Here is a 17,164-nt window from a genome sequence, read left to right on the forward strand (position 1 = left end):
CTTGGGAGGAGGCACAAAGAGGGTGTACCCACCCTCAGGGCTAGTAGCCATTGGCTACTAACCCCCCAGACCTAAACACGCCCTTAAATTTAGTATTTAAGGGCTACCCTGAACCCTAGAAGATTAGATTCCTGCAACTACAAGAAGAAGGACTGCCTAGCTGAAAAACCCCTGCAGAGGAAGACCAGAAGACGACAACTGCCTTGGCTCCAGAAACTCACCGGCCTGTCTCCTGCCTTCCAAAGATCCTGCTCCAGCGACGCCTTCCAAAGGGACCAGCGACCTCGACATCCTCTGAGGACTGCCCCTGCTTCGAAAAGACAAGAAACTCCCGAGGACAGCGGACCTGCTCCAAGAAAGGCTGCAACTTTGTTTCCAGCAGCTTTAAAGAACCCTGCAAGCTCCCCGCAAAAGGCGTGAGACTTGCAACACTGCACCCGGCGACCCCGACTCGGCTGGTGGCGATCCAACACCTCAGGAGGGACCCCAGGACTACTCTAAGACTGTGAGTACAAAAACCTGTCCCCCCTGAGCCCCCACAGCGCCGCCTGCAGAGGGAATCCCGAGGCTTCCCCTGACCGCGACTCTTTGAATCCTAAGTCCCGACACCTGGGAGAGACCCTGCACCCGCAGCCCCCAGGACCTGAAGGACCGGATTTTCACTGGAGGAGTGACCCCCAGGAGTCCCTCTCCCTTGCCCAAGTGGAGGTTTCCCCGAGGAACCCCCCCCTTGCCTGCCTGCAGCGCTGAAGAGATCCCTAGATCTCCCATTGACTTCCATTACAAACCCGACGCTTGTTTCTACACTGCACCCGGCCGCCCCCGCGCTGCTGAGGGTGAAATTTCTGTGTGGACTTGTGTCCCCCCCGGTGCCCTACAAAACCCCCCTGGTCTGCCCTCCGAAGACGCGGGTACTTACCTGCAAGCAGACCGGAACCGGGGCACCCCCCTTCTCTCCATTCTAGCCTATGTGTTTTGGGCACCACTTTGAACTCTGCACCTGACCGGCCCTGAGCTGCTGGTGTGGTGACTTTGGGGTTGCTCTGAACCCCCAACGGTGGGCTACCTTGGACCAAGAACTGAACCCTGTAAGTGTCCTACTTACCTGGTAAAACTAACAAAAACTTACCTCCCCCAGGAACTGTGAAAATTGCACTAAGTGTCCACTTTTAAAACAGCTATTTGTCAATAACTTGAAAAGTATACATGCAATTTTGATGATTTGAAGTTCCTAAAGTACTTACCTGCAATACCTTTCGAATGAGATATTACATGTAGAATTTGAACCTGTGGTTCTTAAAATAAACTAAGAAAAGATATTTTTCTATATAAAAACCTATTGGCTGGATTTGTCTCTGAGTGTGTGTACCTCATTTATTGTCTATGTGTATGTACAACAAATGCTTAACACTACTCCTTGGATAAGCCTACTGCTCGACCACACTACCACAAAATAGAGCATTAGTATTATCTATTTTTACCACAATTTTACCTCTAAGGGGAACCCTTGGACTCTGTGCATGCTATTCCTTACTTTGAAATAGCACATACAGAGCCAACTTCCTACATTGGTGGATCAGCGGTGGGGTACAAGACTTTGCATTTGCTGGACTACTCAGCCAATACCTGATCACACGACAAATTCCAAAATTGTCATTAGAAATTGATTTTTGCAATTTGAAAAGTTTTCTAAAATCTTAAAAGACCTGCTAGGGCCTTGTGTTAGATCCTGTTTAGCATTTCTTTTAGAGTTTAAAAGTTTGTAAAAGTTTGAATTAGATTCTAGAACCAGTTTTAGTTTCTTAAAAAGTATTCCAACTTTTAGAAGCATAATGTCTAGCACAGATGTGAATGTGGTGGAACTCGACACCACACCTTACCTCCATCTACAGATGAGAGAGCTAAGGTCACTCTGTAAACTAAAGAAAATAGCAATGGGCCCCAAACCTACCAAAGTACAGCTCCAGGAGCTTTTGGCAGAGTTTGAAAAGGCCAACCCCTCTGAGGATGGCAACTCAGAGGATGAAGATAGTGACTTGGAGGGAAATTCCCCCCCTCCAGTCCTACTTAGGGAGAGCAGGGCTTCTCAAGCCCTGACTCCACAAATAATAGTCAGAGATGCTGGTTCCCTCACAGGAGGGACCAACAACTCTGAAATCACTGAGGATAACTCCAGTGAAGAGGACATCCAGTTAGCCAGGATGGCCAAAAGATTGGCTTTGGAAAGACAGATCCTAGCCATAGAGAGGGAAAGACAAGAGATGGGCCTAGGACCCATCAATGGTGGCAGCAACATAAATAGGGTCAGAGATTCTCCTGACATGTTGAAAATCCCCAAAGGGATTGTAACTAAATATGAAGATGGTGATGACATCACCAAATGGTTCACAGCTTTTGAGAGGGCTTGTGTAACCAGAAAAGTGAACAGATCTCACTGGGGTGCTCTCCTTTGGGAAATGTTCACAGGAAAGTGTAGGGATAGACTCCTCACACTCTCTGGACAAGATGCAGAATCTTATGACCTCATGAAGGGTACCCTGATTGAGGGCTTTGGATTCTCCACTGAGGAGTACAGGATTAGGTTCAGGGGGGCTCAAAAATCCTCGAGCCAGACCTGGGTTGACTTTGTTGACTACTCAGTGAAAACACTAGATGGTTGGATTCAAGGCAGTGGTGTAAGTAATTATGATGGGCTGTACAATTTATTTGTGAAAGAACACCTGTTAAGTAATTGTTTCAATGATAAACTGCATCAGCATCTGGTAGACCTAGGACCAATTTCTCCCCAAGAATTGGGAAAGAAGGCGGACCATTGGGTCAAGACAAGGGTGTCCAAGACTTCAACAGGGGGTGACCAAAAGAAAGGGGTCACGAAGACTCCCCAGCAGAAGGGTGATGAGACAACCAAAACTAAAAATAGTAAAGAGTCTTCCACAGGCCCCCAAAAACCTGCACAGGAGGGTGGGCCCAGAGCCTCTTCACAAAACAATGGGTACAAGGGTAAAAACTTTGATCCCAAAAAGGCCTGGTGTCATAGCTGTAAACAGCATGGACACCAAACTGGAGACAAGGCCTGTCCCAAGAAAGGTTCCACTCCAAACTCCCATCCAGGTAACACTGGTATGGCTAGTCTCCAAGTGGGATCAACAGTGTGCCCAGAGCAAATCAGGGTCCACACTGAAGCTACTCTAGTTTCTGAGGGTGGGGTGGATTTAGCCACACTAGCTGTCTGGCCGCCTAACATGCAAAAATACAGACAGCAACTCTTAATTAATGGGACTAGAATAGAGGGCCTGAGGGATACAGGTGCCAGTGTCACCATGGTGACAGAGAAACTGGTTTCCCCTGGCCAATACCTGACTGGAAAAACTTACACAGTCACCAACGCTGACAATCAGAGAAAAGTACATCCCATGGCAATGGTTACTTTAGAATGGGGAGGGGTCAATGGCCTGAAGCAGGTGGTGGTCTCCTCAAATATCCCAGTGGACTGTCTGCTTGGAAATGACCTGGAGTCCTCAGCATGGGCTGAGGTAGAGCTAAAAACCCATGCAGCAATGCTGGGTATCCCTGAACTGGTGTGTGTGAAAACAAGAGCACAATGCAAGGCACAGGGTGAAAAAGTAGAGCTGGAGTCTGGAAAAATGGCCCAGCCTACCAAGAGAACAGGAAAGTCAGTTGGGAAACCAACTGCAACACAGCAAAAGAAAGGGAACCTCTCTTCTCAGGAAGAAGTTCTGCCCTCTGAGGGAACTGAGCCTTTGGAGCTTGAACCTTATCAGGTTGAGCTCTTAGGCCCAGGGGGACCCTCAAGGGAGGAGCTGTGTAAGGGACAAGAAACCTGTCCCTCTCTTGAAGGCCTTAGGCAGCAAGCTGCTGAAGAGTCCAAAGGCAAGAAAAATGGAACACATAGGGTCTATTGGGAAGATGGGCTCCTGTACACTGAGGCCAGAGACCCCAAACCTGGTGCCACTAGGAGAGTGGTAGTGCCTCAGCTGTTCAGAGAGTTCATCCTAACATTGGCCCATGACATTCCCCTTGCTGGACATTTGGGACAAACCAAGACGTGGGAGAGGTTAGTCAACCACTTCTACTGGCCCAATATGTCCAACATGGTTAAGGAGTTTTGCCTCTCCTGCCCCACCTGTCAAGCCAGTGGTAAGACAGGTGGGCATCCAAAGGCCCCCCTCATTCCACTTCCTGTGGTGGGGGTGCCCTTTGAAAGAGTGGGTGTGGACATAGTTGGTCCACTGGAACCTCCCACAGCCTCAGGAAATATGTATATCCTGGTAGTAGTGGATCATGCTACCAGGTATCCTGAAGCTATTCCCCTTAGGTCGACTACTGCCCCTGCAGTAGCCAAGGCCCTCATTGGTATCTTTACCAGAGTGGGTTTCCCTAAGGAGGTGGTGTCTGACAGAGGTACCAACTTCATGTCAGCATACCTAAAGCACATGTGGAATGAGTGTGGAGTGACTTATAAATTCACTACACCTTACCATCCACAAACTAATGGCTTAGTTGAGAGATTCAACAAGACATTAAAGGGCATGATCATGGGGCTCCCAGAAAAACTCAAAAGGAGATGGGATGTCCTCCTGCCATGTCTGCTTTTCGCTTACAGGGAGGTACCACAGAAGGGAGTAGGGTTCTCACCCTTTGAACTTCTGTTTGGTCATCCTGTAAGGGGACCACTTGCCCTTGTTAAAGAAGGCTGGGAGAGACCTCTCCATGAGCCTAAACAGGACATAGTGGACTATGTACTTGGCCTTCGCTCTAGAATGGCAGAGTACATGGAAAAGGCAACCAAAAACCTTGAGGCCAGCCAACAACTCCAGAAGTTTTGGTATGACCAAAAGGCTGCACTGGTTGAGTTCCAACCAGGGCAGAAAGTCTGGGTTCTGGAGCCTGTGGCTCCCAGGGCACTCCAGGACAAATGGAGTGGCCCTTACCCAGTGCTAGAGAGGAAGAGTCAGGTCACCTACCTGGTGGACCTGGGCACAAGCAGGAGCCCCAAGAGGGTGATCCATGTGAACCGCCTTAAGCTCTTCCATGACAGGGCTGATGTGAATCTGTTAATGGTAACAGATGAGGATCAGGAGGCAGAGAGTGAACCTCTCCCTGATCTTCTGTCATCAGACCCAAAAGATGGCACAGTAGATGGAGTGATCTACTCAGACACCCTCTCTGGCCAACAGCAGGCTGATTGTAGGAGAGTCCTACAACAGTTTCCTGAGCTTTTCTCCCTAACCCCTGGTCAGACACACCTGTGTACCCATGATGTGGACACAGGAGACAGCATGCCTGTCAAGAACAAAATCTTCAGACAGTCTGACCATGTTAAGGAAAGCATCAAGATGGAAGTCCACAAGATGCTGGAATTGGGAGTGATTGAGCGCTCTGACAGCCCCTGGGCTAGCCCAGTGGTCTTAGTCCCCAAACCTCACACCAAAGATGGAAAGAAAGAGATGAGGTTTTGTGTGGACTACAGAGGGCTCAACTCTGTCACCAAGACAGATGCCCATCCAATTCCAAGAGCTGATGAGCTCATTGATAAGTTAGGTGCTGCCAAATTTCTAAGTACCTTTGACTTGACAGCAGGGTACTGGCAAATAAAAATGGCGCCTGGAGCAAAAGAAAAGACAGCATTCTCCACACCTGATGGGCATTATCAGTTTACTGTTATGCCCTTTGGTTTAAAGAATGCCCCTGCCACCTTCCAAAGGTTGGTGAATCAAGTCCTTGCTGGCTTGGAGTCCTTTAGCACAGCTTATCTTGATGATATTGCTGTCTTTAGCTCCACCTGGCAGGATCACCTGGTCCACCTGAAGAAGGTTTTGAAGGCTCTGCAATCTGCAGGCCTCTCTATCAAGGCATCCAAATGCCAGATAGGGCAGGGAACTGTGGTTTACTTGGGCCACCTTGTAGGTGGAGGCCAAGTTCAGCCACTCCAACCCAAGATCCAGACCATTCTGGACTGGGTAGCTCCAAAAACCCAGACTCAAGTCAGGGCATTCCTTGGCTTGACTGGGTACTACAGGAGGTTTGTGAAGGGATATGGATCCATTGTGACAGCCCTCACTGAGCTCACCTCCAAGAAAATGCCCAAGAAAGTGAACTGGACTGTGGACTGCCAACAGGCCTTTGACACCCTGAAACAAGCAATGTGCTCAGCACCAGTTCTCAAAGCTCCAGATTATTCTAAGCAGTTCATTGTGCAGACTGATGCCTCTGAACATGGGATAGGGGCAGTTTTGTCCCAAACAAATGATGATGGCCTTGACCAGCCTGTTGCTTTCATTAGCAGGAGGTTACTCCCCAGGGAGCAGCGTTGGAGTGCCATTGAGAGGGAGGCCTTTGCTGTGGTTTGGTCCCTGAAGAAGCTGAGACCATACCTCTTTGGGACTCACTTCCTAGTTCAAACTGACCACAGACCTCTCAAATGGCTGATGCAAATGAAAGGTGAAAATCCTAAACTGTTGAGGTGGTCCATCTCCCTACAGGGAATGGACTTTATAGTGGAACACAGACCTGGGACTGCCCATGCCAATGCAGATGGCCTTTCCAGGTTCGTCCACTTAGAAAATGAAGACTCTCTTGGGAAAGGTTAGTCTCATCCTCTTTCGTTTGGGGGGGGGTTGTGTAAGGAAATGCCTCCTTGGCATGGTTGCCCCCTGACTTTTTGCCTTTGCTGATGCTATGTTTACAATTGAAAGTGTGCTGAGGCCTGCTAACCAGGCCCCAGCACCAGTGTTCTTTCCCTAACCTGTACTTTTGTATCCACAATTGGCAGACCCTGGCATCCAGATAAGTCCCTTGTAACTGGTACTTCTAGTACCAAGGGCCCTGATGCCAAGGAAGGTCTCTAAGGGATGCAGCATGTCTTATGCCACCCTGGAGACCTCTCACTCAGCACAGACACACTGCTTGCCAGCTTGTGTGTGCTAGTGAGGACCAAACGAGTAAGTCGACATGGCACTCCCCTCAGGGTGCCATGCCAGCCTCTCACTGCCTATGCAGTATAGGTAAGACACCCCTCTAGCAGGCCTTACAGCCCTAAGGCAGGGTGCACTATACCATAGGTGAGGGTACCAGTGCATGAGCATGGTACCCCTACAGTGTCTAAACAAAACCTTAGACATTGTAAGTGCAGGGTAGCCATAAGAGTATATGGTCTGGGAGTCTGTCAAACACGAACTCCACAGCACCATAATGGCTACACTGAAAACTGGGAAGTTTGGTATCAAACTTCTCAGCACAATAAATGCACACTGATGCCAGTGTACATTTTATTGTAAAATACACCACAGAGGGCACCTTAGAGGTGCCCCCTGAAACTTAACCGACTGTCTGTGTAGGCTGACTAGTTCCAGCAGCCTGCCACACCAGAGACATGTTGCTGGCCCCATGGGGAGAGTGCCTTTGTCACTCTGAGGCCAGTAACAAAGCCTGCACTGGGTGGAGATGCTAACACCTCCCCCAGGCAGGAGCTGTGACACCTGGCGGTGAGCCTCAAAGGCTCACCCCTTTGTCACAGCCCAGCAGGGCACTCCAGCTTAGTGGAGTTGCCCGCCCCCTCCGGCCACGGCCCCCACTTTTGGCGGCAAGGCTGGAGGGAACAAAGAAAGCAACAAGGAGGAGTCACTGGCCAGTCAGGACAGCCCCTAAGGTGTCCTGAGCTGAGGTGACTCTGACTTTTAGAAATCCTCCATCTTGCAGATGGAGGATTCCCCCAATAGGGTTAGGATTGTGACCCCCTCCCCTTGGGAGGAGGCACAAAGAGGGTGTACCCACCCTCAGGGCTAGTAGCCATTGGCTACTAACCCCCCAGACCTAAACACGCCCTTAAATTTAGTATTTAAGGGCTACCCTGAACCCTAGAAGATTAGATTCCTGCAACTACAAGAAGAAGGACTGCCTAGCTGAAAAACCCCTGCAGAGGAAGACCAGAAGACGACAACTGCCTTGGCTCCAGAAACTCACCGGCCTGTCTCCTGCCTTCCAAAGATCCTGCTCCAGCGACGCCTTCCAAAGGGACCAGCGACCTCGACATCCTCTGAGGACTGCCCCTGCTTCGAAAAGACAAGAAACTCCCGAGGACAGCGGACCTGCTCCAAGAAAGGCTGCAACTTTGTTTCCAGCAGCTTTAAAGAACCCTGCAAGCTCCCCGCAAAAGGCGTGAGACTTGCAACACTGCACCCGGCGACCCCGACTCGGCTGGTGGCGATCCAACACCTCAGGAGGGACCCCAGGACTACTCTAAGACTGTGAGTACAAAAACCTGTCCCCCCTGAGCCCCCACAGCGCCGCCTGCAGAGGGAATCCCGAGGCTTCCCCTGACCGCGACTCTTTGAATCCTAAGTCCCGACACCTGGGAGAGACCCTGCACCCGCAGCCCCCAGGACCTGAAGGACCGGATTTTCACTGGAGGAGTGACCCCCAGGAGTCCCTCTCCCTTGCCCAAGTGGAGGTTTCCCCGAGGAACCCCCCCCTTGCCTGCCTGCAGCGCTGAAGAGATCCCTAGATCTCCCATTGACTTCCATTACAAACCCGACGCTTGTTTCTACACTGCACCCGGCCGCCCCCGCGCTGCTGAGGGTGAAATTTCTGTGTGGACTTGTGTCCCCCCCGGTGCCCTACAAAACCCCCCTGGTCTGCCCTCCGAAGACGCGGGTACTTACCTGCAAGCAGACCGGAACCGGGGCACCCCCCTTCTCTCCATTCTAGCCTATGTGTTTTGGGCACCACTTTGAACTCTGCACCTGACCGGCCCTGAGCTGCTGGTGTGGTGACTTTGGGGTTGCTCTGAACCCCCAACGGTGGGCTACCTTGGACCAAGAACTGAACCCTGTAAGTGTCCTACTTACCTGGTAAAACTAACAAAAACTTACCTCCCCCAGGAACTGTGAAAATTGCACTAAGTGTCCACTTTTAAAACAGCTATTTGTCAATAACTTGAAAAGTATACATGCAATTTTGATGATTTGAAGTTCCTAAAGTACTTACCTGCAATACCTTTCGAATGAGATATTACATGTAGAATTTGAACCTGTGGTTCTTAAAATAAACTAAGAAAAGATATTTTTCTATATAAAAACCTATTGGCTGGATTTGTCTCTGAGTGTGTGTACCTCATTTATTGTCTATGTGTATGTACAACAAATGCTTAACACTACTCCTTGGATAAGCCTACTGCTCGACCACACTACCACAAAATAGAGCATTAGTATTATCTATTTTTACCACTATTTTACCTCTAAGGGGAACCCTTGGACTCTGTGCATGCTATTCCTTACTTTGAAATAGCACATACAGAGCCAACTTCCTACAAAAATACACCCCAGAGGGCACCTTAGAGGTGCCCCCTGAAACTTAACCGACTATCTGTGTAGGCTGACTAGTTCCAGCAGCCTGCCACACTAGAGACATGTTGCTGGCCCCATGGGGAGAGTGCATTTGTCACTCTGAGGCCAGTAACAAAGCCTGCACTGGGTGGAGATGCTAACACCTCCCCCAGGCAGGAGCTGTAACACCTGGCGGTGAGCCTCAAAGGCTCACCCCTTTGTCACAGCACCGCAGGACACTCCAGCTAGTGGAGTTGCCCGCCCCCTCCGGCCCCGGCCCCCACTTTTGGCGGCAAGGCCGGAGAAAATAATGAGAATAACAAGGAGTCGTCACTGGCCAGTCAGGACAGCCCCTAAGGTGTCCTGAGCTGAGGTGACTATAACTTTTAGAAATCCTCCATCTTGCAGATGGAGGATTCCCCCAATAGTGTTAGGATTGTGACCCCCTCCCCTTGGGAGGAGGCACAAAGAGGGTGTACCCACCCTCAGGGCTAGTAGCCATTGGCTACTAACCCCCCAGACCTAAACAAGCCCTTAAATTTAGTATTTAAGGGCTACCCTGAACCCTAGAAAATTAGATTCCTGCAACAACAAGAAGACGGACTGCCTAGCTGAAAACCCCTGCAGAGGAAGACCAGAAGACAACAACTGCCTTGGCTCCAGAAACTCACCGGCCTGTCTCCTGCCTTCCAAAGAACTCTGCTCCAGCGACGCCTTCCAAAGGGACCAGCGACCTCTGAATCCTCTGAGGACTGCCCTGCTTCGACGACGACAAGAAACTCCAGAGGACAGCGGACCTGCTCCAAAAAGACTGCAACTTTATCCAAAGGAGCAGCTTTAAAGACCCCTGCAATCTCCCCGCAAGAAGCGTGAGACTTGCAACACTGCACCCGGCGACCCCGACTCGGCTGGTGGAGAACCAACACCTCAGGGAGGACCCCCAGACTACTCTACGACTGAGTACCAAAACCTGTCCCCCCTGAGCCCCCACAGCGCCGCCTGCAGAGGGAATCCCGAGGCTTCCCCTGACCGCGACTCTCTGAAACCTAAGTCCCGACGCCTGGAAAAGACCCTGCACCTGCAGCCCCCAGGACCTGAAGGACCGGACTTTCACTGCAGAAGTGACCCCCAGGAGTCCCTCTCCCTTGCCCAAGTGGAGGTTTCCCCGAGGAAGCCCCCCCTTGCCCAGAACTATTGCTTACTGCTTCCTCCAGCCCCAGTATGCAGATCTGCAGAAAGGTGGCAAAATAAGGAAATTGCTACAGTAGGGATTGAAACTGCAAGTATTCAAGCCCTACTATGGTAGTAGCCCTGGCATAATCAGAGAGGCTATTATCAGAGCTCTTACATTATGAGATTGCTGCCATAATTTGTCGCCACACTACATGGCACCAAAGGGACAAGTAGATCTTTTTACAGGACAAGTAGATTTGAGAAGCAACCTGTCCCCTGGACAAGTAGATATTTTAATAAATTCCACACCCCTGATCAGTTAGAAAACATGGGAATGACCATACAAAAAGAAGCATTTCCTTACCCTTTTTAACCGTCTCCACCTACTTATGTAGTTAGTTCCTAACAGCTGGTGTGTGTGTGTGTGTGTGTATATATATATATATATATATTATAGCTTGCAACTATATTCTAGTGTTTCGCTCTCAGTGAAGATTCTGTGTTGTATAAAAAAGGATTAGGTGCCTGGATTCCTATTTCTGCCTCATGGGTATCTTCACTAAAATTATAAACAACTGTCTGGCTGTTACACTCCTTAGGCAGTCAGATACTCAACCATCCAAGAAAAGGGCTCTGTGAGACAAACTGCTAGTACAAGGCGTTATGACAAGGGGTGCGTTTTAAGTTCCTAAGGACAGCCTCCTGGTTCTTTTGCCTGTAATATAGCCCTATTCAGCTACTTTGTTTCCTTCATGTGCATTTTGGCACATTTGGTTAATGAACTTGCATTTTAGATGGTGCAATATATTCCTCTTGTAATATTCTACAGCCGTATACCCATATTCAGGAAAACATTAGGCCTCTGATGGGCGTCCATTCCATGTTCCTATTCTTACATTCATGGATAGACTGATACTGCTGCTTTCCGTGGAAGGAAACTATGTCCAAAGGTGTTTCGTGAAACACAGCAAAGAGTACGCTAACATTTATGGTTTCGATGATTATGATGCAAAAACAGCACTAGAAGCTTATAAACTTTTCTCCTTTGCCACACATCTTCCGCTATGGAATTCCTTGCTGTCCTCTCCCTCTCTGTCCATCCTGTCCTAAGGTAGAAGCTGAGATTTCACTTGCGTTATACGGGTGTTTTATGTCGCTTTAATGAACGTTACCTGGTATCTCATCCAGCTAGTGTTCCGGAGTACAGCCACTTTACAAATGTCACATTACATACAGACAATAACAATGCAGTACTTTACTATTAAAATATTACCCTGACAACCTATTTCTACTAGCTAGCATGAACAGATTACTCCACTTAATTGTGTCATTTGTGTTGGTGATTGTTTCCTCCTGGTTCTACCAAAAAATAAACTGCCACAAATCACCCTTTTAAGTGCTACAGGTGGTCCTCTATGGGTCTTATTACATGAAACCGTGTGCGAGTGCTGAGGAGTGTAAAGCATCTAACTGGGTCAATATTTTTTTTTTTTTTTTTTAATATTAACAGGAATTTTTTTTTTTTACTTTCAATTTTACAACTAACACAGAGTGAGCTATGTAGACTCAATGTAATTTTTTGTAACATCTTGTAATATTTTGTTGTACTCCAAAGCTTGAATTGCAATCCAACTCTGGGCTCCAAAGTCAGCTGCGTAGCACATGGACCATATCTTATGCACTGAAGCAGAATAGTCCTGATATTTCCTCACAACCTTAAAGCTGACTTTATATTTGTCGTTTTAGTTGTTTGTGTTTCAACACAGAAAACGAGTAGAAGTTCAACGTTGCCTCATTGAGAGCTTGGCTTAAATATCTTTTCTGCATTAGTAACTTGTTTGTGAAAGAAGCTTCCAGTGATTGTCCCTATTTTTGTAATGAAGGTCCTTGGCAAAGGAAGAAATTGAGATGTCCCTGTGAAAATATGCTGCATGTAATATTGGTTTATAATTTATAAAGGTTTCTCTTAGAGGTAAATTGACGTTCTTCCAAGCTTAATTGCAGATGAGCATTGCATCATATATGGAGATAAAAACACTGGCGCCTGATTTGGGTCTCTAGACTATACAAAGAAAAGGGTCATTTATGCGGTCACTTTAAATGTATATATGCATTATATGCATGCTAGCATGGACTAAAAGTAGACATAGTCCCAGAAAGCCTCCTAGGCTAAATATTGATGCAGTTGTCTGTAAGGACAGGTATGAATTTGAGGCCAGTTTTCCCTGAAATTAGTTCACATTTAATTTATTGCTCCCCTAATTAAATCAGTTTCCTCAGCAACAGTTGTGCATTAATATTATTTTGTTTTCAATTTCAGCGATTCGCTAAATAACTCTCTACCAGTATCCATCACAGCTCAGGAGTCTGCCTTCACCGCATCAGTTATTACATCTCCCAGCCTAACCAGCTCATCCCAGAGTACCAGCCCAGTAACAACATCATCCTCCTCCAATTATGAACAGACACCTGTGCACAACAGAATAGCATACCAAAGCTCTATGCCTCCACCTGAAGCTTCACCTGTCACTGTAAGTAGTCCATATTTTACTTTAATGTTGTTGCTGTCCAGCAGCTACTGGCACACATTCTGTTCACATTACTACAAACTAAAGGTTTATCATAATTTTCTCTTTTTCTTCATTGATCATCTGGGAGAAAACAGTCTCTGGTCTACAGAATGAATGATTCCCCATCCCGTTCATCACATCATAAACAGAACTTGACATTACACAGCAAAAGCACTGAATTGTGAATACTTTACAGATATTGACAGTAAAGTGAAAAAGCTTCAGCATTGAATTTAAATGCATTGTGATCAAAGATCTGTGCTCGCATTAAAAAAAGTCTGTCACCTCAATAGATGTAGATATGGAAGAGAGGCAGAATGTGGAAGTTCTGCTAGGAGGAAAAAATACTCTGCCCTTAATAATAGGATTTGAACTGATATTCAGGCTTACTGATTAGCTTAATCTATATTCAGTGACCTCGCATTAAATGTACTAACTTGCTTGCTCCCTGCTGACTGCCTGGCAGTAATCTTTTACTGGATTGGCTATCGATCTGGATGGCCTTTTTCTCCGAAGTAGGACTGTTTCAGTGCTTCTTGAGTATACATTGTGATTCACAGCTCACAAAGATAGCTAGGGCTTCCTGACTTAGTCGATGCTTCAAGATCGTTTTTTGAGGCAAAAATAGCTGAAGTAACTTTGAGCACATTATTCTCCTGTATGTTTTTTAGTGTAAGAAGCAGAAGCCACCATACTGTGGACTAAATAATATTGATGTTGAAGCTCTCGGGTGTTTCTCATGGAAGAAGACCCTCCCACTCATCATAGAGGCACTAAAAATCAGTACCTATGCCATTGACTTTTGCTAGCAAGTCTCATCCCATCAATATCCTTGATATTTATTTAGATACACTTTGAAAATAAATGTTTTCCAAATTGGTCTTCTCACTCCCTTCTTTGTACTCTGATCCTTTCCATTGCAGTAGCAAAGAGGTCTTTCAAGAATACAACTATTGATATATGAATGGGTTTAGACACCTATTTCTGCTGTTGGTTTCAAGACGTCTCAATCCAGTGATGGATTCTTTTTAACATTGTCTCTTATTAGTCTGTTGAGAAGCATAGGTCACCTGATAGAGGACGATTGTTTCTTATAACTGTCCACCTTTGTTTCTGCCATAGTTTTGAAAGTGAGGAAAGGCTCTACTTCAACCTCTAAAACGTCATCTGCCTTTCCACGCAGGGTGAGCAGTAAAATAGATTTAGTTGCCATTATTATTATTAGTTTGCAGAGCATAAGCCACAACTTTGATTTCTGCAAGAGAAATTAGGTAATATTTAAACACTAGAATGAATACAAGGTTTTTCTCGCTAATCAAGTGAATGTGCCTTAGCTGATGTGACTGCTGAGGATTACTGTTACATTGGTCATCTTGGCCTGACTGTCATAGGGTTGTCTTTGCATTTTGAGCAGAAAATTGTGAATCTGGCTTTCTTGGGTAACGTTTTCAGAAGGCTCACATGTGAATGAAGAGTGCATTGGAATTGATTGGTGGCCTGGTATATGAGGAGGAATGATATTTTAAAATTAGATATGATCTCCTCATAAGTAGACAAGTAAAAGAAGTGAAGAAGTCTGAGGATATATTTAAGGGACTCCCATTGTACTAGTCCTGAAGAAGACCCATTGTGGAGCTGGGATTTGGCCCAAGGTATAGAGGGGTCGAAACGTCGACTGATATATCATAGTCTGGATTGGTTTCTGCAGAGGATCTTTGGAGGATTAAAGGAATTGATTTAGACTCTCTGAGGATTTGGAATGGAGTTAATGCAGCAAACAGAAAAGAACCAACCAACTGTTTTTAATGTTTTTTGTATAGGTTTTTGATTCATTGGAATATGTATTCTTCTTTCGATCTATCACAAGCACTTTTTCTCACACTATCTGTCCTTTGGTGTGTTGTTTTACTAGATGGGTTGTCCATATAGGATGAATATATTAAATTGATATTTATGTATAAGTAAATAAATGAATATATAAATTTATATGAATAAATAGTTTTTTTTATTTTCACCTATGTTGTTTTGTGATATATAATTTGTCTATCTTTCCCCGTTAGGGCATTGTTGTATGTAATGATTTTCTTGGGTAATGGCTTATTTGAATTTCAACTGGATGTGGAAATACATAACATGAAATGTGGCCCAAACACCATTATACCCGAGTTACCTACGGAGTGGTACTGCCTTTACCAGATAGCATTTCCCATTACCCAGTAGAATGCCAGAAAATAACAAATAATCAATGTGTATTATTTACTCTGAATGTGGCTGAACATTGAGGCTAAACATCACCTTTAAACATACCACCAAACTGCAAGCAGTTTGATATAAACCAGGTCACTATGTGAAGTCTTCCTCCTGAAAGTAAACAGGTGCTAGAACAAGTACCGAGATCAAAGGCATTTACTTGAGCTACTATCTTGTGTGGAAAGTGTGGTACAAAGGAGTAAAGACCAGCGTTTTACTGATGAACAGTAAACCAAGTGGGGGAGGAAACAATTTCAGGGTGTTGTGCTAAACAATTTCCTTCTTAATCCATGCTAGATGTACTAAAACCTTCTTGCAGTTTTGCAGAATCACAGATGATTTGTGATATGTATACAAGGAAAGCTTTGTAGTGCTCCAGTTTGTCTCCTACACTGTCCAATGCACACGTTCTATTTGCTTGAGAGAAGAATATCTAGAAATCTCGGTACTTTGAAATGGATCCCTGGTTGTTTGGAGGCAAGTTTCAAGATACCATGTTTAAAAGAAATAAAATTAGTGTAAGGAAATGCCTCCTTGGCATGGTTGCCCCCTGACTTTTTGCCTTTGCTGATGCTATGTTTACAATTGAAAGTGTGCTGAGGCCTGCTAACCAGGCCCCAGCACCAGTGTTCTTTCCCTAACCTGTACTTTTGTATCCACAATTGGCAGACCCTGGCATCCAGATAAGTCCCTTGTAACTGGTACTTCTAGTACCAAGGGCCCTGATGCCAAGGAAGGTCTCTAAGGGCTGCAGCATGTCTTATGCCACCCTGGAGACCTCTCACTCAGCACAGACACACTGCTTACCAGCTTGTGTGTGCTAGTGAGGACAAAACGAGTAAGTCGACATGGCACTCCCCTCAGGGTGCCATGCCAGCCTCTCACTGCCTATGCAGTATAGGTAAGACACCCCTCTAGCAGGCCTTACAGCCCTAAGGCAGGGTGCACTATACCATAGGTGAGGGTACCAGTGCATGAGCATGGTACCCCTACAGTGTCTAAACAAAACCTTAGACATTGTAAGTGCAGGGTAGCCATAAGAGTATATGGTCTGGGAGTCTGTCAAACACGAACTCCACAGCACCATAATGGCTACACTGAAAACTGGGAAGTTTGGTATCAAACTTCTCAGCACAATAAATGCACACTGATGCCAGTGTACATTTTATTGTAAAATACACCACAGAGGGCACCTTAGAGGTGCCCCCTGAAACTTAACCGACTATCTGTGTAGGCTGACTAGTTTTAGCAGCCTGCCACAAACCGAGACATGTTGCTGGCCCCATGGGGAGAGTGCCTTTGTCACTCTGAGGCCAGTAACAAAGCCTGCACTGGGTGGAGATGCTAACACCTCCCCCAGGCAGGAGTTGTCACACCTGGCGGTGAGCCTCAAAGGCTCACCTCCTTTGTGCCAACCCAGCAGGACACTCCAGCTAGTGGAGTTGCCCGCCCCCTCCGGCCAGGCCCCACTTTTGGCGGCAAGGCCGGAGAAAATAATGAGAAAAACAAGGAGGAGTCACTGGCCAGTCAGGACAGCCCCTAAGGTGTCCTGAGCTGAGGTGACTCTAACTTTTAGAAATCCTCCATCTTGCAGATGGAGGATTCCCCCAATAGGGTTAGGATTGTGACCCCCTCCCCTTGGGAGGAGGCACAAAGAGGGTGTACCCACCCTCAGGGCTAGTAGCCATTGGCTACTAACCCCCCAGACCTAAACACGCCCTTAAATTTAGTATTTAAGGGCTACCCTGAACCCTAGAAAATTAGATTCCTGCAACTACAAGAAGAAGGACTGCCTAGCTGAAAAACCCCTGCAGAGGAAGACCAGAA

At 46.7% G+C, this 17,164-nt stretch overlaps 1 protein-coding gene across 6 annotated transcripts in view; it reads left to right on the forward strand.

The window, feature by feature from the left end:
* UBAP2 (ubiquitin associated protein 2) overlaps positions 1-17,164 on the forward strand; it is a 1,102,091-nt gene that overhangs the window by 593,425 nt on the left and 491,502 nt on the right. For all 6 annotated transcript variants that reach the window (XM_069217098.1, XM_069217184.1, XM_069216796.1 and 3 more), the window contains exon 15: positions 12,838-13,048. In XM_069217098.1, the coding sequence (XP_069073199.1) occupies positions 12,838-13,048 (211 nt within the window). The remainder of the gene's footprint in view (positions 1-12,837; positions 13,049-17,164) is intronic.

This window comes from Pleurodeles waltl, chromosome 1_1 (assembly GCF_031143425.1).
Source record: "Pleurodeles waltl isolate 20211129_DDA chromosome 1_1, aPleWal1.hap1.20221129, whole genome shotgun sequence".
Lineage (NCBI taxonomy): Eukaryota > Metazoa > Chordata > Amphibia > Caudata > Salamandridae > Pleurodeles > Pleurodeles waltl.